Source organism: Mauremys reevesii, linkage group 1, assembly GCF_016161935.1.
Source record: "Mauremys reevesii isolate NIE-2019 linkage group 1, ASM1616193v1, whole genome shotgun sequence".
NCBI lineage: Eukaryota > Metazoa > Chordata > Testudines > Geoemydidae > Mauremys > Mauremys reevesii.
Window position 1 is genome coordinate 267,114,474 of NC_052623.1, and position 25,547 is coordinate 267,140,020.

The 25,547-nt window shown below is 56.3% G+C and overlaps 1 protein-coding gene across 3 annotated transcripts; it reads right to left on the reverse strand.

Annotated features, from left to right (window-relative positions):
- Positions 1-548: 548 nt before the first annotated feature.
- On the reverse strand, positions 549-25,170 carry CARD10 (caspase recruitment domain family member 10). 3 transcript variants are annotated; one of them, XM_039520138.1, is made up of 21 exons: positions 25,093-25,170; positions 22,758-22,979; positions 21,820-21,957; positions 20,769-21,094; positions 18,089-18,271; positions 16,290-16,445; positions 16,064-16,189; positions 15,544-15,741; positions 15,214-15,360; positions 13,919-14,034; positions 12,217-12,257; positions 11,406-11,523; positions 10,977-11,157; positions 9,674-9,797; positions 9,055-9,295; positions 8,678-8,747; positions 7,218-7,308; positions 6,406-6,582; positions 4,004-4,125; positions 3,195-3,310; positions 549-1,599 (listed from the first exon to the last, which is right to left on the reverse strand). In XM_039520138.1, exons 1-21 carry the CDS (start codon positions 25,097-25,099, stop codon positions 1,392-1,394), a joined length of 3,108 nt encoding a protein of 1,035 aa, XP_039376072.1. In that variant the 5' UTR covers positions 25,100-25,170; the 3' UTR covers positions 549-1,391. The 3 variants fall into 3 exon arrangements, with proteins under 3 accessions (XP_039376072.1, XP_039376079.1, XP_039376067.1); XM_039520145.1 differs by lacking the exon at positions 25,093-25,170 and adding an exon at positions 24,658-24,771 and having other exon boundaries at positions 6,424-6,582; XM_039520133.1 differs by lacking the exon at positions 25,093-25,170 and adding an exon at positions 24,658-24,771.
- Positions 25,171-25,547: the final 377 nt, after the last annotated feature.

The window sequence follows — 25,547 nt, forward strand, 5'->3', positions numbered from 1 at the left end:
AAGCAGCCCTGCCACCGATGGGGGGAGGGCTCTCCAAGCTAACCGCAGGCCTGAGAGCGCTATCACTCCCGGAGGGGTGCTTCTAACACCAGACATGCTCCCAGGAGTGTGCTGCACAGACACCAACTCCTGACCCCCTCCACTCCTCTCCTTCCTTCCCTTCATGTCTGTCTCTTCCCCGCTCTGCTTCTCTGTTCTTCCTTTTCCCTCAGCATGTGAGAGGAGGGGGCAGGATGGGGGGGAGAGGCTGGATTTCGGGCACAGCTGGTGCCAGCTCCAGAGTCAGAGCGGTGGCGTGAGCACAGCCTCTGTTCGAAGGGTGAGGCAAGCCCCAGCCTTCCAGCAGTCTCCTCTCCTATTGTTCCCCTGGAGAAGGACCCAGATGGTGGAGGCCCCAGACTCCTGGAGGTAACCAGAGCTACAGGGACAAAGGTTCTGGGAGAACTGGGCAAGCGCCCTCAGTGTTCCCCTGACTTTCCCAGAGAGGGACCAGCTGCCTGAGTCTGTGCTGGAGAGAGAGCTGGGAAGGACTGTGCAGGGGAGAGAGCAAGTTAGGAGACATATGAGGTAGGGATAGGAGAGAAATCCCCCAGCACCACAGGCCAGCTGTTAATGCAAGCAGCACCTCTCCTCCATTCCCATTATAAATGGTATTTAATTCTCTTTTATATACAGGTTTCCAATTAAAAGGGTCCATTAATAATTTATACACCATAACGATTACAATTACCACCCACTGAGGATGCCTGACAAACCCCACGTAGTGTCACTCTGCCTGTGGCGGGGCATGTGTACCACCTCCGCTTCCATAGGGACATCAGCTGAGGTAGACAGGATGCCATAGAGAGCCATGATGGGGAAGGGGAGAAGGAGACGCGGTGGCAGGGGAATGGAGCAAGCAGAAGGCAGAGAGTCTCTCTCTCTCACACACAACCCCTACCTCTCTCTGTTCCCCTCTTGTCTGATTCTCCAAATGACTAGGCCATACAGAGGGTCTGGGTGCCAAGAGCACTTCTGGGGGAGCAGCGGCTGCAAGCTGTGAGGGGATTCTTGGTGGGAAGGGGAAGGAAATCCCTCCACTAAACCTGGACATGAGGGGAAAGGAGTCCGAGTCTGCATGTTACCCCCATCCTGGCCAGTCTCTAAGCAGCCTGAAGTGGGCTCAACTCCCTGACACATGAGGGGCCACCTTGTCCTTCCAGAGCTCCACTGATGGCAAGACATCCCCTGCGTCTGATCAGGGAGAAGTGGCACGCTGTTTCAGAAACAGTTTGGGGATAAAGGAAAGAAGCCAAGTGTGCTCCAGGCACCACCCTTGGGAAAGGAAGCTAGCGCCCCACTCCCCCATAAGGAGCCTCCTGACATGAAGACACGGCCCCAGCTCTGCCGGATCACAGCTCGCCATCCTCAACCCACACGACCTTGTTCTGCTCCTGGAAGATGCAGCGCCGCACTACTTTCACCAGCTCCTCAGCATGGCACCAGGACTGAGCATCCACACAGGCCCATGAGCAGGGCAGGGCGTGGAGAGCCTGTTCAGCGCTCTGGCAAAGCTTCACCACATCAGAGTCACGTTGGCCTGGCTTCTGCAGTAAGCTCCTGACAGAGAAAGGGAAACAGCCATAAACATCACCCACTCAGAGAGCTGTGGTACCCCAGTGTACCACAGCCAGCGCTCCCGCCCCTTCCCTCCAGTGACTCGCCCCCACCCAGGCAGCACTCCCACCAGTGGCGGAATACTCTGGCCCCGCCCCCTGCTCCTCCTCTCCTCTTGGGGCCCCACCACCTGCTCCTCCTCTGCCCACTTCACCTCTTCCCCCAAGGCCCCCAACCACCCGCCACTCACCTCTCTCCACCCCTGCGTCCGGGGCGCCCCCACCCGCCATCTGAGGAGCAAGCAGCAGGCAGGGGACGCCTTGAGGGACGGGGCAGAGAGGAGTGAACGGCGGACAGAGGGATGTCGGGGAGGAGGCTGACTGACCGAGCAGGAGCGGGGCCTGAGACGGAGTGGAGCGTGGGCAGGGCCTCAGGGAGAGGAGGTCCAGTTGGTGCGGGGGCTTCAGGGCAGAGCCACAGTCTGGGCACTGGTGGCGTAGGGTTGCTGGGAGTCTCCCGGAATCAGGCTCTATCTCCTGGAGACCACTGGAGCTGATCCGGGAGATTTTAGGCTGCTAAAAGTCCAGTGGCGCAGCGGGGCTAAGGCAGGCTCCCTGCCTGCCCTGACCCCACTCCACTCCCAGAAGTAGCCGTTACGTCCCTGCGGCCCCTGGGTTAGGGGAAGGAGGTCTCTGCACGCTGCCCCCACCCCCAGCGCTGACTCCGCAGCTCCCATTGGCCGGGAACTGCAGCCAATGGGAGCTGCGGGTGGCGGTGCCTGCAGGCAGAGGCAGTGCATGGAGCCCCCCAAAGGTGCCGACTTCCCCTCTGCCCTGTGAATGCCTCACTCCCTGCTTCTCCTCTTCCCTCTGAGGCCCGCCCCCTGGCCAGAAGCCGAAGCCCAGTGAGCATATTGCCCCCCACCCCCCCAGCAGGCTGAGTCACTGGCCCGAGCCCCTCTCCTCCCCTCCCCACGCACAGAGCTGGCCCAAGCCCTGCCACTCCCCCTCCTTGAGCCCCTTTTTGGCAAAACTGGGCATTTGTCCCATTTGCAGTTGGCAAGAGCAAATGGGACAAATGCCCAGTTTTGCCAAAAAGTCAGGAAGTTTGGGGCAGGGGTTAAATGAGGACTGTCCTGGCCAAAATGGGATGTATGGTTACCCAAGGCTGTAGTAAGAGCCACCCAGGGAGCCAGGCAGCTGTGCGAGCCCCAGACCCCCCACCCACCCAGGGCGGGATGCCCGAGAGCAGCCCCCGGCCTGTGTCCCTGCTCTCCTGGGCATGCTGCCCAGGGCAGGTGGAGGATCCAGGGCTCCCCACAATGGCTCAGCTTCTGGCCAGGCAAGGGGGTGGGACTTGGAGGAAGGGGAGGAGCAGGAGGCGGGGCCCCATGACTGTGTGGGGACAAAAGGTTCTTGTGTCCAGGGCCCCAATAAATCTTAATCTGCCTCTGGCTCCTGCCCCCTCCCCCCAGAGACTCCTCCGCCCCCAGGCAGCATGCCCACCCCCCGTCCCTTTGCTCTCTCTTTGGGCATGGGCCAGAGTCACTCTTTTACCATGGTATGACCTCTGTTAGTCCTCTGAAGGGCTTTCTGTACCTGAGTCCCCTGACGTTCTTCTCGGTGACCTCCACGTGGATAATGATGGGGTATATTTCACTTTTAATTAGATCCCTCACCCTCTGGAGGCCCAGCTCCAGCAGGCAGTGTTTATTCTGCAAGGAAATTGCATAGATTTACTGATTTAAATGGAAAAGAAATAACCCAAAGTCCCTGACAGTTACATTAAATCAAGCCCCATACTGTGAGATATCATTGCTTTTCCAGTAGTAATTCCATTACATGTGGATTTACAGTTAGACCCAAGAGGGAATCAGAGAATTAAAGAGCAGGGTCATTTGATACATAAGAGGCTGTGTGTCCAGCCTGGCCAGGGGGCCCTCCTAGCCCCTCCCTCCCCCCATGCATTTGCAGTGTGCATCTCAGGCCTACCAGGGCTTCCTCCACAGAGCCCATGTTCTCCTCATTCCGCCCCCTCTTGGAGAAGGTGAGGAAGGTGCTGGGATGGAGCAAACCCCACTGATTAATGAGTGCTTAGCATAATTAGCGTTAACACCTGTTGCTCCCCCTTTGAGCGGGGCCTGATGTGGACTCCATAAAGGGACCAGACCCAATGCTTGATGGGGCCCCGGAGTCTGATGGAGGAAGCTAGTGGCTGGAGAACTCCTTTGAAGGTTCCCAGCATCCAAGTCATTGACTCCTTTCCTTCCCCCTACTCTCCTCCCCATTCAGTGGTTTCTTCCCTTCCTCCTTCTCCCCCATTTAATAATCCCATCTTCTTCCTAGTGCCCCATCCCCACTACCACTCAGCAGGCAGTGTCCAGAAGCTGCTGCTCTCCGCTCAGCACCTTGCTGATGCACTCCTGGATGGTGCGGATCCTCCTGCTCTCCCTCTGGTCCTGGAGGGAACCTGGAGCCACACAGTTCTCCTGGGAAGGGGTAGCAGCTGGCTCGTCATTAGCCAGGGTCTCTGAAGAGGGAGGCAGAGCGGGTTGGCTGTGACAGATATGGCAATTTTGTGCAGTATCCTAGACAAGCCTTACTGAATTACGTTAAACCTCATTGAATTAGGTTTCAGTATCCTAGGAATTCATTGTGTTAAAAATGCAGCTGTTTACCAGTTATTGTGTGGTTGTATTTAATGCCTCTAGGACACATGACTCATGTAAGCCCTGGGAAGTGTTATGAGCATCACAAGACTCCTTGAAACAATATGCCAGACCAACCAAGTGGGATCCCTGGAAAATACTTGGGAGGAGGGGAGGGCAACTTCTCACCTCCAAACCCAGCCTTTTAAAGCTGCACCCTGAGAAGAAAGCCACTGTGGGCTGATCACCTGTTACGTGAGGATAAGATCAGTGGCCCAAACTGGATATAAGAGTGACTCACAGATCCACGGGGGGGACCTTGTTGTGAACTAACAGCTGTTATGAACTTGTGAACACAGGGGAAAAACCCTTGGTGGGATCTGAAAGGCTGCTCACCAGCCAGAGCCCTTGTAAGCTTATTAGCAGGCCCATAGGTTCTTTTCTTGTTTTTAATATTTTCTCTGTAATGCTCTTACTTTAAGAATAAGTGTGCTTGCTTAGAAAGCGCTGTGTGATAACTTAACTGTGGCTAATCACACTGTGTATAGCCTCTGAGGAAGGAAGGCAAAGCTGGCTTGCTGAGGCACTCTGCCTTGCTGGGGATATCACTGTGTAGGCAGGGAGCTGTGCAGCATGGAAAAAACCCTGGTCAGAAGAGAGAGAGCTGCGGGACTCTGCCCAAGAGAGATGACAGCAGAGGAGCCAGGAAACTGTGAGTGGATGGACCACAAGGGGAAATACAGGCGCAGTTGCCTGAGTTGTGGCATTGGCTATGTGGAGGGACGATGCCTGTTAGACCCACCTTCACCCTGGGCAGGGGCAGTCCATGGGTGGGGAGCAGGCTAGCCAGAAGGGGAGCTTGTATCCTCACCATGGTTGATGTCCACAGCCCTTGTAAGTGGCTTTCATAGGCCCCGCCAATGCCACAGTCTGGTGTGAGAGTGGGGTCCAAAGGGTGCAGGACAGGGCACTCGCAGGATGGCACACAAGCTGCACAAGTCACACAGCTCGTGAGTGGCGCTAGGCAGAATGTTTTCTTTCAAAATTTTCCTTTGCAATGGAAAATGGAGATTTTAACCCTCCTCCCCCAATTTTTTTTTTTTTAATTTTCCAGTTTGGACATTTCTGAAGGGAAACACCAATGAAAAGGGGTGGTGGGGGAGTAGTTCCCATAGAAATTTCTTGCGGGAAAAGAAAATCGCTTCCCAACCAGCCGTGCTAATCAGTAAAACAACAAAAACGAGAGGGAGAGACGTCCTTACAGGAGCAAGAGCGAGCACACGGCGCTGCGGCTGGTTACAATGGTCACCTGGAGGCAGGGGAGGAAGAGACAGAGCTAGCAGAGCTGCAGTCCTTCAGGCCAAAGGCAGGGGGCTCCCTGGGAAGAAGGCTATGGACAATCTGCAGGAACCTGCTACAGCGACCACCATCCAACCAAAGGAAGATGCTCCAGCCAGACCAAGAGACTGGCTAGATCCCTGGTGGCACAGAAAAGCTCGGGAGGGAAGCTGGCCCTCCAGCAGGCCGAAGGCAATTGCAGACAAGATTATGACAGGAGGCATCAGGTGTTTCAGAGAGGCCCAAGCAAAAAGGGGACACTAGCTGGTTAGAAATGGCTGAAAGATGGGGCAGACGGAGCAGCTGATGGGAGGGAAGAGCCAGAGACCATTGCATTGGCTGCTGAGGAGGATATTGAGGCATCTTTCCCCATCCCTGAAAGACATGGAAGTGCACATCTCAGATCTCCTGGGTTCTTAGACAGCTCCCACACCTGACTGGAGAGGGCCTCCCATGGGCATGGATATCACCAACTCTAGAGATAGGAATGACCTATCATAGGTGCTGGAACTAGGGGTGGGGGGTACTGCTGCATCCCCAGGCTTGAAGTGGTTTCCATCATATCCAGGGTTTACAGTTTGGTTCAATGGCTCTCAGCACCGCCGCTATACAAATTGTTCCAGCGCCCCTGCAACCTATCTTCAACATCATCAAGACCCTCTCCCTGGTAAGTGGCTGCAGATTAGCAGGAGGAAAAAGGCAATCTTCCCCCAAAGAAGGGCCGAGTGATTAGCACAGGGACCGGGACTCAGCAGAGCTGGGGTCTGTTCCAGGGGGAGGGGTGACTCCACCACACACTCCCTGTGGGATTCTGGGTAAGTCACCTGATTGCTCCTGCTCACCAGCTGGGCACAGGTGAAAGTCCAGGCGCGAGGTAGGCAGGTCCAACAGGTTCCTGATGAGCCTGGGGGCTATGCAGTCAGGGGAGAGCACCACCGGGCGAGGGGCCTCCACCACCAGGGGACGCACAAGGCTGTAGGGCTTTGGGCTCCTGTCTGGGTCTGGAAGACAGGTAGGTGAGTGAGCAAGAGCTAAGAGCTGTCAGCAGCACAGAGATTGTTCCTTTCTCCCCACGTCATGCCCATTCCTGCCACATGCAGCCCCGCCCCAGTACATATAGCCACCCAACCCCCTACTACACCCACTGCCAGACCCACCTGCCATCCCAAAGCCACCACCCCCGCCACACCCACACCCCGCTGCATCCACTGCCAGACCCACACCCACCCACTGGTCACCCCAACCCCACTGCTTCCCCCAAACTCCTCCCAATCTCAGCCTGGTAGGCCATGAAGCTGCCCAGCCCCACTTCCTGATCACTGTGCAGGGCCAGGGCAGGGACACACACAGGGCACTCCTCTCCCTCAGGGGGCTGCACAAACCCACTGCCCCCTGCAGCCCTCCAAGTCCCACAAGGAACCTGCTGGCCAGGCTGTCTGCCCTCAACCTATGATAGTGAAGATGGAGTCGTGGCAGAGGATGGGGGGTGTTCCCAGCTCTGCCAGGCAAACAGTCACAGAGGAGTCACATCAGGGACCTCCCAGGTACTATTCACAGGGATTGACTTTGTCCCCAAGGGAGCCCCTTCCCTTGGGAGGCTGTACCAAAGAAGGGCACAGACAGAGCAGCAGCTCACCTGGGCAGGGGTCCAGCAGCAGCTGCCTAGGAGGCTCCCCGGGCGGTTTGGATTTCACCAGCCGCAGTTGGCCCAGGGTCCGTTTCTTCAGCTGAGGAGAATGGGGGAGAGACCAGGGACACAGAACTCTTCACTTCACTGCTCTCCACCAGCACAGAAAGGGCTCGCATTGGAAGGCAGATGGGCAGGGGGAGGCACGGCGGCCCAGACCGCAGGAGGTTCAGGGGCTCCGTTTAGAGGAGTATGCAAAGCTCAGAGCAGCATTTCAGGCCTCCCCCTCACAGCCACCTTTCCGTGCCCGCTCACCGACCTGAGGCACCATCCTCACCCCACACAGCAGAGCACTGCCTGCTGAGCATTCCCCCAGGCAGGCCGAGACCCACAGAGCATCCAGGCCCAGGGGCAGCTACAGGCACCAGCACGCCAAGTGCGTGCCTGGGGCAGCAAGCAACCGGGGGCGCTCTGCCGGTCGCCGCGAGGGCGGCAGGCAGGTTGCCTTCGGCGGCATGCCTGCAGAGGGTCCGCTGGTCCCGCGGCTTCGGCAGACCTCCCGCAGGCTGCTGCCGAATCCGTGGGACCGGGGACCTCCCACAGGCAAGCCATCGAAGGCAGCCTGCCTGCCGTGCTTGGGGCGGCAAAATACCTAGAGCCGCCCCTGCCCAGGCCTGGCCCCTGCAGCAGACCCAGGCCCCAGGGAAGCGAGAGACTGAGACTCCAGCTCTTCCAGACCCAGCACTGCAGACCTGCTCTTCATGCCCAGCCCGGGGAGCTAACACTGGTACTTCCATGCTCCAGCCATGGGAGAGTAGACGGCATGGCCCTGACAGCTCCTCTCATTCCCACAGCATGCAGTGGGCTCGGACAGCCTCCAGCAAGGTGTTCTCCTCTCCCCTTCATTCACCCCGCAGCATGTTTCAGTGCAGGTGAGAATCCAGGCACAGGGCACACTTGGTCAAATGAGCATGTAACGCCGTGCTGGGATTGACCCTAGGCCCTCTGGAGCTCAAAGCATCAGCCACTACTACTAGAGCCAACAGCCCCAGCTCTGCCAGCAAAGCCTGCAACAGGCTCACCCACCTCTATATGCAGGGCCGGCTCCAGGCACCAGCCCAGCAAGCAGCTGCTTGGGGCGGCCAACTGAGAGGGGCGGCACATCTGGCTCTTCGGCGGCGGGTCCCTCATTTCCTCTTGGAGCGAAGGACCAGCCACCGAAGACTGAAGGGGTGATGGTAGAGCTGATTGCGATCGCAGCTTTTTTTTTTCTTTCCTGCTTGGGATGGCAAAAACCCTGGAGCCGGCCCTGCCTATATGTCCCCATCTGGCGGTGGACAGGACACAGAGTGCCACACTGAGTGCAGATTACAGGTACTGCAATCCACCCCCACCCCACCCACACACAAACACACACACACAAACACACACACACACAACACTTTCCATCACTTTCTCCTCCAGCTTACATTACTCCTGCAGCCCCTCTGCCAGCCTGGCACTTGGTCTTTCTCCTGTACCTTCAAAAGCTGGTGAGCCCTGGGAGGAGAGAGATTACCATCAGGTAGCTACAGAATCTGAAGGGGACATACCCCACTGAACCCACAAAGCTCTGTTAGAACATCAATGGGAAGGGATATACTCTATCACCCCTTCTCCTGGGGGTGCCTACATGCCACGGTGAGGGGCCCTGTGATATGACCTTGAGAAGCTAGACAGCCTGTACTACAGAGCTGCTGGGAACCCGAAGGCAAAAGGTGGGAAGACAAACGTTCCTTCCCCACTCCCAAGACCCCAAAGAGAGGGCTTCCCCGCCAAGGACTGCAGCCCCCTATGCCCGCATTACCTGCTGTAATTAGGCACTGTTCCCTTGTCCAGGTCCCGCAGTGTCAGGGGGTCAACGCGGGCACAGTACCACTCCAGCCGCCCCTTGTGCATGGTGTCAGTGACATGCAGGATCTCCCGACACTTGACGCACAGGGAGCAGGGGTCAGACTGCTCCAGGAAGGTCAGATTGGTACGCACATAGAAGGAGTCTCCAGTCACTTTCTTCCCTTCTTCTAGGGCCTCCTTGAGAGGCTGGTACCCTGGCACAAGAGAGACAGAATGAGATTCATCACAGCCCACGCCCTTCTCCAAGGGACACAGGTAGGAGTGAGGTGGGCAGTCATCGCTGGCACTTCTGGGCCTCTCGTACAGCTGTGCTACATGAACTGGTATTCACAGCCACGTGGGTCTTGGTGTGAAGACAAAGCCTGGAACTGAACGAACATGGCGATTCTCCTCTGAGGCAGGGTTGGGTGGGGTCTTATGGTAGGGAGGGACAGAGCCCCTGATTCGGGTTGCTCTGGGCTGAATGGACAAGGAGGCTGAATTCCCCATCTCACCCTGGAAGGGAAGGGGAGCTTTTACCCCACTGACAACCATCATTACGCCCAAGACAAGCAGCAGCCACAGGAATTTACCTTGCATGTCAGGCAAGAAGATGAGACCAGCTGGGTCATCCCAGTGCAGCAGGCTCAGGTAAGCTACCTCCCGTGTGCAGTTTTCCAGGGACAGCACCTGCCCATTCGACAAAGTCCCTCTCAGCTGCCAAGGAAAGAAGGATAGGAGGAAGAGGTGGTGACTACGACAGGACACACAGAGCAGCTTGTGCCATTAGATGATAGGCCTTCCTTCTCCACTTCCCAGCTCCCTCCGCCGAGCGCCCCAGTAGGGTTAAAGGACAATTGAGAGCTTTGGAAGGGACTGCAATCGTCATGATCCAGGGCTTAGCCCAGCCTCTAGCCAGGGGGAGACCATCCCTGACAGCAGGATACCCTACAGCTGCCTACTACAGAATTTCTTGCACCTTCCTCTAAAGCCTCTGCTGCTGGCCTAGATGGCTCACACCGTTCCCCAGTGCTCTTCATATTGTGGCTCCCCTCTGACTGTCGAACCTTATAGCCCCATGCAGCCCATGGTGCTTTGGGCTCTGATGTTCATACAGCCATAGAGTTTAAGGCCAGAAGGGACCACCAGAGCATCCTGTGTATCACAGGCCACCAGCACCACCCGCCCTGTTCTCCAACTAAGCAGCATCAGGTGCTGTTAATACTCAGATGGGAGACCACTCAGGTACTGGACATTCAAAAGGAGGTGTTCTTCCCTCCTAGTCAGTATCCCAGCATGGAGCCGTGTTGCTGGAGGTGTGTGTCAAAGATTGTAAAAGAGAGTGTTTTTTCCAAGAGCAGGGCTGTTCATTCAAGCAGCCTGGCCAAACTGCAAGTCAGGTAATTATATTCTGCCAACATAAATAAATAAATACCCCAAGGCACTTCCACTGGAGCAGTTCTTCTCCACATAACTTCCTACAAAACGTGGGAGTTGTCACTGAGGCAAAATGGCTGCACTGGGGAGTGAGCCAGCCTTGGAAGTGCTTTGGGACCTGCAGGATGGCAGACACTAGGGAAATACATGGTGGTATTACGGTCCCAGTATTGCCACTTCCCCGACTGGAAGGAACCCGACAGCCACTCATTCCAGAAAGATTCAGTATCTAACCAGATCTGTATTGATATGCTCACTACCATTATATTATTCGAGCACTCGTTTCTGTGTGCCGCATAGGCAGGGATTGGCTCCCGGTGAACAAGGGAGACAAAGCAGGGACTCAAGCGGTGCAGAGACCCGGTTGTTTATGTTGTGGTTGTAGCTGACTTGTTTAATAAATGTCTGCTGTTTAAGATGGACTGTGGTTCCATAGAACGTGACAATCTCCAGACTCACCTCTAGGAGCCGGCAGCCCTCGCGCAGTCCTGTACTCTCAGCTTCTGAACCTGGCTTCACCCACTGGACATAAATCCCTGTTCTGTTCCCCCCCAGGATGGAGATGTCCCCTCCAAGCCCCCTGTGCTGGGGCACTGGGTTGGTCAGGTGATCCATGCTAGACAGCTGCACCACCAGGGATCTGGTGAGGGAGAAAACAACAATGGGAAATTCAAGCCTATTGTCTTTGCAAGGAACCGTGTCCCTCCTCTCATCCCATCAGAAAGCAGCCCTTCCAGATAGGGCCACGGTCCCATCTAGGAAAGCCCAGAAATGACAGAACGGGGAGACCACCCCAAGAAAGGGAGTGGGATCCCCCATTGCCTCAGTGTTCAGGAGATGAAATCCTTCACCTTCCCCAAGGATGAGTCAATGAAAGGAAAGCACCACCTGATGAGCTCCTTCTGGTCAGAGATGGCGGACAAGCAGATCTCTGACTTCATCCTGGTGCACGCACTGCTGGAAAGGGAGGAGAGACCGGCCGATGAAACAGTAGTGCTCACACTCCCTAGAAAAGAGAGAGGGAGAGTAGAGAGCAAGTCACCACTGATGACTGCATAGACACAGAATCCTGCAGGAGCCCAGCTCACGGTCTGTCCTACCTACAGGGTGTTTGGAGTGAGACAGGTAAATTGTGGATGGAAGGAGGTTTAGAACCTGCACTGAGCTCTTGGGCCAGGATTCTGAGTACAGGCAACTACCCCCCAACCCCCTTCCCGCCACAGGCCAGGGGTTGACAGCAGAACCCAAGTAGCCTGTAACCACCCAGCTGGGGAGCCAGCACACTAGACCGTGCCACAAATCCAGCCAGCCCCGAGATATACAGTGGGACATGCTCTTGAGAGTTACAGCCCATCACCAAGAACCGATAACAACCCGAAGCTGAAGCATTTATCTCTTCCCATTCCTACCCCTCTGACTCTGAATCGAATTCTCCATCAATAAAACCCTCTATAAATTACATATACCAGACCAGAATATCCTAAAAGCTCCGCAAGAGACAGGCGAGCCCTCCAGAGACTGCTACTGTGGCTGACGGGGGAAGCGTGGGGCAATGGTGCCCCCCAGTGGGCACACAGCCTTGCAGCTCACTTCATTGATGGATGGCACTGGCGCCAGCTCCCTGTCCCCTCTCTCCCTTGTCTCTCCCCTCCCGTAGTTCCCAGGAAAGTTCTTCTGGAAAAGTCATGATTGCGGATACCTGTGATGTCCTCCATGCTGCCAAAAGACCCGCAGGACAGGCTGGAAGGGACAGGGAAACACAAAGGGGAATCACCAGGCAACAGTGTTTCTAACAGCAGTGTCAAGATATGCACCTGCTATGCTCGCATGGCTCCCCACAGCAGCTCCCCTACAGCCTGTGCTCTGCACCATTTCCCCAGCAGCACCCGCCCACTGCCAGCACTCCCTCACCCTTCCAAACGGGCACCCTCCCACGCTGCAGCCAGGGCTGCAACCCCATTTCTCCCAGCAGCTTGGGCTTCCTTACGTGGTACCTTCCCATCCCACAACCACCGCGGCCGGCTCTCCCTGTAGCCAGCATGGCTCACCCCTCCACTCCCTATCCCCAAGCAGCCAGGGCGGCCCGCCCCTCCGCTCCCCCGCCACCCCACGCAGCCAGGGCGGCCCGCCCCTCCGCTCCCCCGCCACCCCACGCAGCCAGCGCGGCCCGCCCCTCCGCTCCCCCGCCACCCCATGCAGCCAGGGCGACCCGCCCCTCCGCTCTCCCCACACCCCACGCAGCCAGGCGGCCCGCCTCCACTCCCCACACCTCACACAGCCAGCGCGGCCCGCCCCTCCGCTCCCCCACCACCCCACACAGCCCGGGTGGCCCGCCCCTCCGCTCCCCCGCCACCCCACACAGCCAGTGCGGCCCACCCCTCCGCTCCCCTGCCACCCCACACAGCCTGGGTGGCCCGCCCCTCCGCTCTCCCCACACCCCACACAGCCAGGGCAGCCCGCCCCTCCGCTCTCTCTCCCCCCACACAGCCAGCGCAGTTCGCCCCTCCGCTGTCCTCCCGCCTCACACAGCCAGAGTGGCCCGGTCTCCCTGTAGCCAGCACAGCCCACCCCTCTGCTCTCGCCCCCAACCCCACACAGCCAGCGCGGCCCACTCATCCGCCCTCTGCCCTAACGTGGCTAGCATGGCCCATCCCACACAGCCAGCGCTGCACGACCCTCTGCTCTCCCCTCACCCCACACAGCCAGCGCTGCATGACCCTCCACCCCACACAGCCAGCGCGGCCCGCCCCTGTGCTCTCCCCCAACCCCACACAGCCAGCACGGCCTGCCCCTCCGCCCTCTACCCCCACATGGTGGCCAGTATGGCCCGCCCCCTGCTCCTGCCCCACACAGCCAGTGCTGCACGACCCTCTGTCCCACACAGCCAGTACAGCCTCTCCACTCCGCTCTTCCCCACACACATGGCCAGCTCCTTCGCTCCCCCCATGTGCAGCCAGCGCTGCCAACACCCTTCCTCTCAGAGACACCCTCTCCATGAGCAGTCAGCGCTCTTGCACCCTTGAATGTTGGTGCTCCTCTCCCCAGCAGCTGCGCTTCTGCATCCTTCCCTCCCTCCCAGCCAGCACTCCTGCCCCCTGCAATGATTCTCAAATTTCTGGCAGCCAAGGGCCTGTTTTCCTAGTCTGTGACGTATGTGCTCCGGCACATACTTTCCCAGTTCATAGTTTACAGGATGGCAGTACCTCAGTGCTCCCCTCAGCCATCACTTCTGCCCCTGCCTGTACAGCATCCCTTGCTCCCAGAAGCTGGGACTGAAGTAGCTGCTTTGTCCCCTCAACCAGGGGCCCGGCCTGTGGCAGCGCCTGCTGGGGAGGCTGGAACCGAAGCGACCTGTAAGGGATTTCAATGAGCTACGGAAAGGCCAAGACTCCATGTGTTACCTTTTGAAGGGCACGGATCCATCTTCCCGCTGCCGTCGGAGGATGGAGCCAGCACAGGGCGGGAAGGGGAAGGTGGAAAGGCGGTTAATGTCCTTCTCGCTTTCTGGAGTCACCTCCTGAACAGAGCAAGAGAGACACCATCTTGCACCACACCCACCATTCAGAGCCGCCCTCAGCCCAGTTCCAGGGGCACCCCCATCCCGCTCCTCTTTGGGTGGGTCGCCTTCAGATCCCAGCCAGAGCTGCTGGCACCACATTCCTGTTTAGGGTGACCAGATGTCCCAATTTTATAGGGGCAGTCCCAATTTTGGGGTCTTTTTCTTATATAGGCTCCTATTACCCCCCACCCCCGTCCTGATTTTTCACATTTGCTGTTGGTCACCCTATTCCTGTTCAGTGCCCATTTCTTCTCCATCCCTGCCCTGTTCCTGGGGGCTCTGCCAGGCCTTGCCACCCCAGGAGATGGGGGAAGGGTCTTTGCAGACATGAGACAAGATGCTGCATCTCACTAAGTCCCCATCCCTTTGCAATCTGTCCGACAAGTGGCGTGGTCCCAGCCAAGGCCGTGGGTAGGTCTGATGGAGGGGGGATATAAAAGAAATACCCGTCAGGTCCTCATATTCATCCTCCACTGTAACACAGAAGGGATGAGCTGTAAAGGCAACGGGCACAAGCAGAGCAAGGACTCTGTGTAATTAACCCATGGAACTTGCCACTGCAGGATATTGCCAAGGATTAGGAGTTTCTAAGGATCGGGGTGAAATCCTGGCCCCATTAAAGTCAATGGGAGTTTTACCATTGAGTTCAATGGAGCCTGGACTGCTCCCATAGCTTTTTGTGTGTGACTGAAAATCATATCCACAGTGATACTAACTAGGGAACCAGGTACAAGGGCTACTGATCACTGTGTCCAAGAGTAGTGAGCACTTACGGGCACTGGTCTACTCCCCAGGAATGAGCCCCCTCTGAACCAGGGCCGCCCGGGGCGGGGGGGGGGGGCAAGTGGGGCAATTTGCCCTGGGCCCCCACGAGAATATAGTATTCTATAATATTGCAATTTTTATGGAAGGGGCCCCCAAAATTGCTTTGCCCCAGGCTCCCTGAATCCTCTGGGTGGCCCTGCTCTGAACACTACACTGGGAGCTCCTGGGTTCTGCTCCCAGCTTTGATACTGACCCACTGGGTGACCTCGGGCAAGCCCCCGCCCCTCTGTGCCTTGTGAAACAGGGTCACGCCAACACAGACCCGCTCTGCAGAGGGGCTGCAGGGTTTAGGCTAAGGCCCCCTGCTCTTACCATGCTGTGGTGCGTGGAGTCCCCTGGAAAGGTGATGGCGGGGACACCCAGCGTGTCCATGACTCCATTCCCCAGGGGGTAGGGGTTATCGCTCAGGCTCCAGGTGCTGCTTAAGTTGGAGCGGAGGGAGGAGGAGGAGGTGCCCACCTGAGAGAGAAGGAAGGGACCCAGTGAGAAGGTCATTGGTTCCCTCTATGCCCAGGCCCTTTGGAGACTCCTCAGCTCCTCCCTTCTTCTCTTCCCATTCCCTTTCCACTCAGGGTCTCCCTCCAGCCTCCCCTCTCTCAGGGTCCTTTCCTTCTACGTCCCCACCCGCTCCTTGTCACTCACCGTCATGCCCACATCCCGGTTGCCTTGGCATTGCTGCAGCTGTGCCTCCAGAGTGCTCTCCACACCTTCCACCTGGCTGAATTTGCTCCGAAGCTCATCTCTCTCCTCCTCCAGGGCCCGAACCCGTTTGCGGTACTGGTCTTTCTCGACTAGGCTCTGGGAGTACTGCAGCTGCACCCTATCTCGGTTCTGGATAGCCTGCAGGGAGAGAGTCAGATCCCCAGGCCAGAAAGGATCATTGTGATGCTCTAGTCTGCCCTCCTGCATAACACAGACCACAGAACCTTCCCCAGAATAATTCCCAGAGCGGATCTTTTAGAAAAGCAGCCAATCCTGATTGAAAAATTGCCAGCAATGGAGAGAGCACTAAGGGTGAGAGGGGAAGAGGTGACTATAGGCCTCAGGCATACAGAGTTAGCCTCCTCCCGGTGGAGGCTGGAGAGGACTCTGGGGGATCAGGAGTGGAGATTCGGCCCCTCTCCTACTGGGGAAGGGGACTCTGGATGGGAGGACAATTCACCTGATCCCTCTCCTTCTCGATCTCCTCCAGCTGAGACAGCACCGTGTTCATCCGGTGTTTGTACAGATCACAATCTTTCTGCAGAGTCTGGTGCTTCAGCTGCAGGTTCTCCACCTCCTGTAGGTACTTGAGACAGGAATTAGAGTGTCACTCCTACCAAGGGGCAAATATCCCCACTCCAGAAGGCCTCGCTCTTCAGCTGTACCGGGGGGGGAGAGGGGAATACCTTATCCCTTAGTTCCTCAGCCCACTGCAGCTCGTTCTGCAGGGAGTGGAGCTTCTGGCACAGCTCCTGCCGTTCATCCTGTGCTTCCTTCCAGTCATGCTCCAGAATGTCCAGGAGGATCCGCTGGGAGCCCGGCACCTGGGCCTCATTCGCTGCCTAGAAGATGAGAGAGCAGAGTAGCCTAACCACAGGCACCAAGGGATGCTCCCAGCTAGGGGCAGCCTCAGGCTCATCTGCTAAGGGGACTGACAATTGAGTGTTGTTATGGTCACCTTTATTACAGCAGCACCCAGCTGAGATCAGGGCCCTCTTGTGCCAAGCGCCACCCTGAAGAGTTCGCACTCCAAACAGACAAGGGAAGCATTATTGTGGAAAATTGAGGCAAAGAAAAGAGATCAGGTGACTTGCCCACAGTCACACACAGAATCTGTGGCAAAGCCAGGAAATGAACCCAGATCTCCTGAGTCCCAGTCCAACGCCTTAACAACAAGCCTGTTCCCTCAGTACTTAGTGTAGGAGCAGCAGAAGGTCCCTAAAAGTGGGGGGGACCCCATCAGCGCCTGAACTGTGGCCCCGCCCCTTCCCCGTGAGGCCCCACCCCCACACTGCCCCTTCCTCAAGGCCCTGCCCTCACACCACCCATTCCCCTGAGGCCCTGGTCCCATGCTGCCTCTTCCCCTGACCATCCCACCCACCACTCGCTCCTCTCCTCCCCTCGCCCACAGTCACTCGCCCTTACGGCCAGTAAAAAATGGAGAGGCCATGGCCCTCTGGCCTGCCCTGTTCAGGTTCCCCTGACTTAGCATAAAGGTCCTGTTACCTCACCTCAGGTGTGAATCTGCAAACCTGGACTGCTAAGGATCCTCCAAGCACCAAACCAGAGACAGGGACCAAGAGAATCTGAGGGTTCAATTTTAGACAGGGCCCTTGTTGCTGTTCAGAATTCAGCATGGGTTTAGTTTGCTATTCCAGTATGCCCTTGGGTGTTGGTCCTTCTATCCCATTGTCCTGGGGGCTGTTATTCTGTCATGCTTGGTGCCAGGTTTCCTTTCTAGTCTGGTGTCTCTGACTATAGCCTCTGCTTATTGTTAGACTCTGTAAATAAATCTGAGCTTTGTATCGGTTTTCCCCACCGTGGAAACAGCTGTATTGAAAACACTCCCAGGTGGAGGAGAGCAGAGTCTAGGCTGACTGCCTTCAGCACTGCTCAGTCCCAGAGAGGGACACACTCCTTCCATGCAGTCTCTACCCAGTAACCCTATTCATCCCTCATCATCTTCCCTCCTTCCACCCCACTCCCTCAGCCCCTCTCCAAATGCATCTCCCAGAGCTCCTCCTGCTCCTCCTTAAAAACGTGACCCACCAGGGGGCTCAGCACCACCCCTAGTTTCTTCCATCCCTACCTGAAACATGGGGATGGGCCTCAGCCCCACCCCCTCTCTCACTCCAGAGCCCTTCCGTGTTAGGGTGAGACCATGTCCATGCAGGACATAGCTCTCAGCCTCACTGGCGGTCCAGCCATGGAGGAGTCAGGGTCACCCAGCCTTCTCTCAATGGCGGATTAGGGGGTTGTGGGGCCCTGGGCCAAAGCAAGTGGCGGCCCCTCCCTACCCCTTTTGCCTGCAGTCCCGCCCCACCCCCAATCCATCTTCTCTTCCTCCTGCCCTCCGGTGCCCCCACTCCCTGGTAGGAGCACAGGGCAGAGTGTGGTGGGGCATGGGGGCACCCATTTTGCCAGGGGCCCCATTGGCCCAGTGGCTAATCCACCAATGCTTTTCTCCCTTTGTCCACGCTGGTACCTGCAGCATGCTCTGCAGCTCCTGGAGTGAGGCCGTCAGCCTCTGGTTCTCGGCCTGCAGCTCAGGCACTGTGTCAGGCTGACCCCGTTCCTCTGCCTCTCGCTGGGGCCCAGCGGACGCATGTTTCCTCAGCAGCCTGCACTCCTCCTCCAGGCTGCTAACTTTACATTTCAGCTGGTCCACCTGGGGCAGGGAGAACAAAGACAGCCTCATGCCCACTGCCTCTGCCTTAGGTGTCATGGGGCGAAGCGGGGAGACTGGCACACAGGGAGAGGGCTTGGGAGTAATGAAAGCAAGGGCTGAGACAACACGGTGGGGAAAGCCTTGTACAACTACAGGGTGTGGGGGCGGGATCTCTTCTGACTTAGCTCTCAAAGGGGGTTGGTGGGCAAGACAGCGTAGGCTAGGTCTGTACCAAACTGTGAGCCCCAGTTTAAGTGACTGCCACTTTGTATTGTAATGGTCATATTGTATTGCAACCTCCATTCTGCATTAGAGCATCCATTTGGTAGTAGGTGCTTGGCACCTAGTGGAATGACTCTGTGAAGCTAAAACAGAGCAATCTAGCCCCATCAGCTTTCATTGTCTCTCACTGACCCGCCAGCCCCTGGAGCAATGACCTCTCTGAACAGCAGTTGGACTGGTGAGGAGGAGCTGGAATTTCCCAGCTAGAGCATAGGGCTGGGAGAGCTGCAGTTTCTTCTGCTGGCCACCTGACCAAAGAGAATAGAGGCTATATTTCAGAAAGGGGGTTCTCTGAGCAAGGCCCCATCCATCATCAGAAGACCAGGTTAAGGAGGCAGGAAGGGCTGACTAGTTGAATGATGCTGACCAAACCCAGGACTCACAGACAGGGTGAGATCAGAGTTGCATGGCTGTGTTCTGAACTATTTGTCATTTTCCAAAAATCTGTGACTCTTGAGCATGCTTTGCTAAAGAGTAAAGTCTCTGTGGCTAAGAAATTCCCATGCTAAGCTGGTGTTCCTTGTTTTCCTGCCTTTCTTTTGTCATCTCTGAAGGGGTTAATCAAGAAACCAGAACTTTCATAGCCTGGTGGGCTCTAGGGAAATGTATCTAAGCAAGTGGGGGGAGCTCAGGAGGGTGGAGCACTGGTTCTGGGGTCTAGGCAGCTGAACTGCAGGATCCTACTGCCCAGGAAAGGTGTCAGACATGGGGTCTGCAACCAGGAGCATAACAGAGGGTATGTCTACACTACAGTAGAAGACCTGTGCCTGGCCCAAGTCAGCTGACTCAGGCTTGCTGGATTGGGGCTGTGGAGCTATAAAACTGCAGTGTTCACATTTGGGCTTGGGCTGGAACCTGGGCTTGGAGATCTCACAAGGTGGAGAGGATCCCAGAGCCCAGGCTTCAGCCTAAACCTGAATATCTACTGCAATTGTAGAGCCTCGCAGACCAGCCTGGCCAGCCATGGTTGTTTTATTGCAGTGTAGACATACCCTGAGAGACCCAGAGCTAGGAACTGTGACCAGTCACTACCCAGGCCCAGGGAGGTTAGTAGCACATGGGATCCAGCGGTTAGGTCCACTCATCACATCCTGGTGTCCATCCAGAGAGGGGGGCTGGGCCAGACTGTGACCGTGGGTCTCACCCTACTCTCTGATGGGTATTTGTCCATATTACCAAACCTACAAACAATCCAGCTGCCTGTGCTCAGAAGAGGCCTAGGATTGCTATAGCAGAGGGATGCTGGTCAAGAGTGAGGGACTTGGGCAAGAGTTGTGTGGGGATCCCAGGGCTTAAAGAGCAGAGTGTGAGCAGGGCTGGAGTGACGTGAGGGCCATGGGCAGGGCTGTATATGGGGGCTCAGCACTAGAATAGCAGGGGGGCGGGCAGCACCACAAGGAGGGGCATCAGCAGGGCTGTGTGGGAGCCTGGCACTGGAACGACCCAAGGAACAGGTGTTACCAAGGACAGGGTTATTAATAGGTGAACTAAAGGTGCAGGCATCCTATCTGAGACAGAGGAAGTGGATGTGTAATTGCTGGAGGTGAAAGCATGGTAACCAGGGCATGTGTCATGAATTCCTTCTCCCTGGCGTCATCTGAGGGGAGAGGAAGTGTAGGGTGGGCTCTGTGCCCGGCACCTCAGTAACCACACTCAATGCCAAGCAGTCCAGAGCACCTTGCACAGATACACCCAGAGCCTAGTGCACTCACACAGCAAGACACCCACGCTCCCTCCTACAGAAAAATGGATATGGACATTATTTAAGTGGAGAGAATAAATATAACACCAACCCACACAGAGCAACACCCAGAGAACACACAGTACACACACAGCAACATGCATACACAGCAGAGATTACACGTACAGACACGCTGACAGAGCAATGTCTGATACACATACATACTAAAACACACCATCACATACTAATATGCAACTGAACACACACATTTTCAGTGAAACACTAATACCCACAACAACACATTAAATACACAACCTCAGCCACTGGCACACATACACTCATTCATTTCCCCATCCCTGACACTCATCCTGCCTGCAGTACCAACACAGAACGTACACACTCACCCTTCCACACACACCCCGAGGGGAACACCCATCACACCCTAGTCTGCAGCCTAACCCATGCCCATGCTCAGTAATAAGCACTCCTCTCACCCACTAACCGCCAAGCTCCCGCTCTCCCATCCTGCCATACCACCAGCTGAAGGTCCCGGCTCCGCAGCACGGCCAGGTTCTTCTCCTCACACAGCTGTGCATAGCGCATGGCCAGCATGTAGTTCTCATCCTTCAGCCGCAGCAGCTCCATGCTGTTGGATTCCCACTCCTCCCGCAGCCTCTGGCATCGCTCCTGCACCTTCAGCAGCTCCTGCAGCCTCTGCCTCAGCCGGCTCTGCTCCTCCTCCAGGGCCTGGTTCTTCTCCTTTAACTGGTGCTCTCTCACCAGGTGCTCTTTCCTTTGTGCCCTCACCTTCTTCACCTCCAACATGAGGAACTGGGTCAGACCCTCAGGGCCCTCCTCATCTGGAAGAGAGAAAGGCAAAACATTCCTGGGTGCTGAGACAGGGACAACTAACACCCTGTCTTAGATCTGGGACACAGACTTCTCAGTCACTCTGTACCCCCAAACCAGGGTTCCTGGTACACACAGGGCTCTTCCCAAGCCGGGTACAGAGTGCCTGGTTCCTCACATACCTGGGCTCTACCCGACATGGGGTTCAGGGTGCCCGGGTCCCTCACATACACAGGGATCTCTCTGACCCAGGATTCAGGGTCCCCGGGATCCTCACACACGCAGGGTTCTCCCTGACCCGGGGTTCAGGGTGCCCGGGATCCTCACACACACAGGGCTCTACCCGACATGGGGTTCAGGGTGCCCGGGTCCCTCACATACACAGGGATCTCTCTGACCCAGGATTCAGGGTCCCCGGGATCCTCACACACACAGGGCTCTCCCTGACCCGGGGTTCAGGGTCCCCGGGATCCTCACACACGCAGGGTTCTCCCTGACCCGGGGTTCAGGGTCCCCGGGATCCTCACACACGCAGGGTTCTCCCTGACCCGGGGTTCAGGGTGCCCGGGATCCTCACACACGCAGGGTTCTCCCTGACCCGGGGTTCAGGGTCCCCGGGATCCTCACACACACAGGGCTCTCCCCAGGCCAGGCTTCAGGGTGCCTGGGTTCCTCACACACAGGCTTCTCTAAGCCACTGCACAGCTAGGGAAGGAGAAGGGGGCTGCGTCTCTACCTAGGATCATAGAGCAGCGCTGCGCTGGCTCCCTCCCTGTCAGCCGGGTAAAGTGCTCTGGGTAATAAAACTCCAGGGATTCTAGGAAGGCTTCGTAGCCTCGCTTTCCTCGACATCGAAGGATATCCATCAAGTGTCCTAAAAGAGACAGAGCAACAGGAGCAAGGCACTGCTAAACCCATGAGCAACCAGGTGTAATGACATCACTGTACCAAGGAGCAAATTAACCAGTTTCCCCCACTTTTAAGATCAGGGCAGTAGGGAACAGGGTGGGACCACTGGCTATGGGGGCAGTCGCTTGAGGGAATGAAACGGGACAGGACCTCTGGCTGTGGTGGGGGAGTCGCTGTATGGAATGGGGCGAGAGCACTAGCTGGGGGTGAGGAAGTTGCCGTAGGGAACAAGTTGGGAGCGCTGGCTGTGGGGGTGTTGCAGGAGGGAACGGAGTGGGAGTGCTGGTTGTGGTGGGGGGTTGCTTTAGGGAAAGGGGCGGGAGTGCAGGCTGTGGTGGGGGAGAGTCACTGTAGGCATTGGAACAAGAGCGCTGGCTGTGGGGGGCTCACTGTGAGGAACGGGGAGGAAGCATTGGCTGTGGGGGGTTACTGGGCGGGGGAGTCGCTGTAGGGAATGCGGTGTGAGCACTGGCCGTGGAGGGAATCCCTGGAGGGAACGGGGCAGGAGCGCTGGCTGTGAGGGGGAGAGTCACTGTAGGGAACGGGGCAGGAGCGTTGCCTGTAGGGGGGCTCGCTGGAGATAATGGGGCAGGAATGCTGGCTGTGGGGGGAAGAGTCACTGTAGGGAACAGGGCGGGAGAGCTGGCTACAGGGTGGGATAGTCACTGTAGGGAGCAGTGATGGTGGGTCTCACCACTGAGTGGCAGAGGTGTCTTGGGCAAAGAAGGGCTCCACATAGCAATCTGTCACAGTGAGTTCTCCTACCTGTGCGATTGCTTTTGTATGGGAACCTGCATGAGCTCAGCACCTCCTCCTCGTCCTGCTCGTCTATCACACGGCACTGGCGCAGGTAGGGCGTCAGTTTTGCTGGGTTCAAGGATCGGGTCAGCTGGTGCCGCGCACTCTCAATCTTCTCCCACAACACCTCCTCCTCCTCCTGCTCCTCCTCTGCAGGGCTGTCGGCCTGGCCTGGTGCATCCTCAGGGCCTGGAAGGGGGAAGAAGTTGTGTTGTGACAGTGGGGAGTCATCGACATGGAGTGGCACTAGGGGTCAGCTCTCCAGGCCCAAATGGCAGATCAATCATCTTAAATACCAGAACTGTCCAGAAGGATCAAAAAGTGATCACCCACCTGGGGCATCAGAAATGGAGGGTGAAGGAGAGGCCACCCAAGACAATCTGCCACCTTAGGCAAAGCTCACCACCTCCCCTGCAGCTCCCAAGGTGAGAATGGAATCGTCTTTTGCTAAACTGGGGGCTAAATGATACCAAACAGCACAGCAAGGGTGTCAGTTTGAGAATTCAGTAGGAGTTAATCCAGCAAGAACAAGGCTACTTATCTCTAGCCTGTTGCACTTGGGGTAATTAGAAGACGAAGCGCCTGCAGTCTTCCTATCAGCTAGAAGGCCCTGGGGGAAAATGTTGTTGCAACTAATGTTCTATTCTGCATCTGTGATTCATTTATTTGTCTGGAGACAGAATTGTGCAGAAGGGGAATTTAACAGCAGCCCCTGAAGGGTGTATCAGCTCCTAAACTGGTCTGCAGAGCTGGCGCTGGGCATAAGCAGACTAAGCAATTGCTTATGACCCTGAGCAGCTCATGGGCGCCTCCTATTCCCTTTTTATTATAAGAACTTGCCTGCTTTTTTATTGTGGGAGGGGGACTCGAAAATATTCCTGCTTAGGGCCCCCAATGGGCAAGCACTGGCACTGCTGGTTTGGCTGCTGGGTTGAACTCCGCTTCCTGGGAATTGATTTGAGAGTTTGAATTACCCACTCATTAAGACAGATTTCAGAGTAGCAGCCGTGTTAGTCTGTATCCGCAAAAAGAACAGGAGTACTTGTGACACCTTAAAGACTAACAAATTTATTTTAGCATGAGCTTTCGTGAGCTACAGCTCACTTCTTCAGATGAAGAAGTGAGCTGTAGCTCACGAAAGCTCATGCTAAAATAAATTTGTTAGTCTTTAAGGTGCCACAAGTACTCCTGTTCTCTTTCCACTCATTAACGAAATCCAAGCGGGTGCCCTGCGACTGTTCAATATGCAACCAGTTTCCTGACAGGCAGTCACAGCAGTAAGACTGAGGCCAGTTCTGGAGGCTGAATTCCCTCTCCCCGCCTCTCCCATTACTCCCTCCAGGCAGGGCTGAGCTGAACTGCTCCAGGTGGCAGGGGAGGGCAGCGTGGTGTCTATAAAAGCATTATCTAGTCTGAGTGAACAGAGAGACTGAATTTCCTTCTCCTGTCCCCCATCTCCTCCCCACCCCCCACACACAAACCAGCAGACCCAGGGGGAGGAGGGTCTTCCCCACTGCACAAATAGCGAAGTGCAGCTCCATAGGCAGGGGCGAGGTGCCTCCAGGGCAGGGCTGTGATGATGCCTGAAGTAAACTCCATGAATCACAGAAAGCAGCCAGCCAACAGTCATTACATCATCTAGCACCCCCCCACACACACACCCCTGCCAATGCATGTTTGGCCTGGCACAGGTCCATTTGCTAGTGGTTTGTACAGTCTGCCTTTAAAAGTCCTAAATGAGGAAGATTTCACACACAAACCCTCCCCCTCCCCCTGCACACACACACAATTGTACTAGTAAAAGAACACCACACACTAACATCTCCCTTCGCCTGACACTTGCCCATGGCTGTCAGGGCTCTTTTACCTATCATGCCAAAAGGACACTGCCAGAGCCAACCGCTGGATCAAACTTCTGCTCCCACAAATTCCCCTCTGCCTTCCCAATCTGAGCAGCAAGAGTCCCCGTGTCTCAGTAGTCTCCTTTCCAAGTGCCTAATCTGGGCTGGGAATGGAGTATGGGTGGGATCTGGGACTCATACTCCTGCTCTGGTTGGCTGACGCTAATTTGTGTCACACAGCAAGAATCTAGTCTGGATTGTATTCCCCCAGGCAGGTTTCTGATTGTATCGCAATCCCAGCAGGTGTGTCCCAGGCCCTTCCCCGCCCTGTCTCTTTCACAGTCTCTGATCGCATAGTGTGCACAGCAACAAACTCTAAGTGTGTGAACAGTGTCTAGTCACAGCCTATCCCGCCTCCCAACTTTACAAACCGATACAATGTTAATATTAAACAAACTCACCCCTCATCCCGATAAAAGGGACCTCGACCCCCTACCAGACAGCTGCTTGTGCCCAGCCCTGGTAGGAAGACAGTGTGCCCTGGAGGTCGACAAGCATGGGCCTGTGAGGGGATTTGCAGAGTCCAGAGCCCCAGCACTGAAAATTGCTGGCCCCCTTCTGTTTGAGCCAGGGGTGCTGTTTGCATCAGTCCCTCAGCTGATGGTCGATGCCACAGTGCCAGCTAAGGAGAGCAATCACTCAAGTAGCAGGGTCCCAAACCACTGGAGCCAGCTGCTTCTCACCTCTCTCTCTGCTTCCTGCCTTTCTCTCCGTCTCCCTCTCTCTCTCTCTCTCTCACCACCCCTACCACACACCTGGCATGACCAGGCAACAGTGGCGAGGCAGATTTCCTTTTCAGGAATGCAAGAAGGCCTGAGCAAAAACAAGTGCTGACACCCCTGCTTCCCGCCCAGGA

Bases quoted from the DNA above. Each gene is read 5' to 3' on its own strand.
- CARD10 (XM_039520138.1), bottom strand. The intron at 21,958-22,757 runs GTAGGAGAACTC...TGTCTCTTTTAG, and splicing joins ATACAAAAGCAATCGCACAG to GACACTTGATGGATATCCTT. The intron at 21,095-21,819 runs GTAGAGACGCAG...TCTCTCTTCCAG, and splicing joins GCGCTGCTCTATGATCCTAG to ATGAGGAGGGCCCTGAGGGT.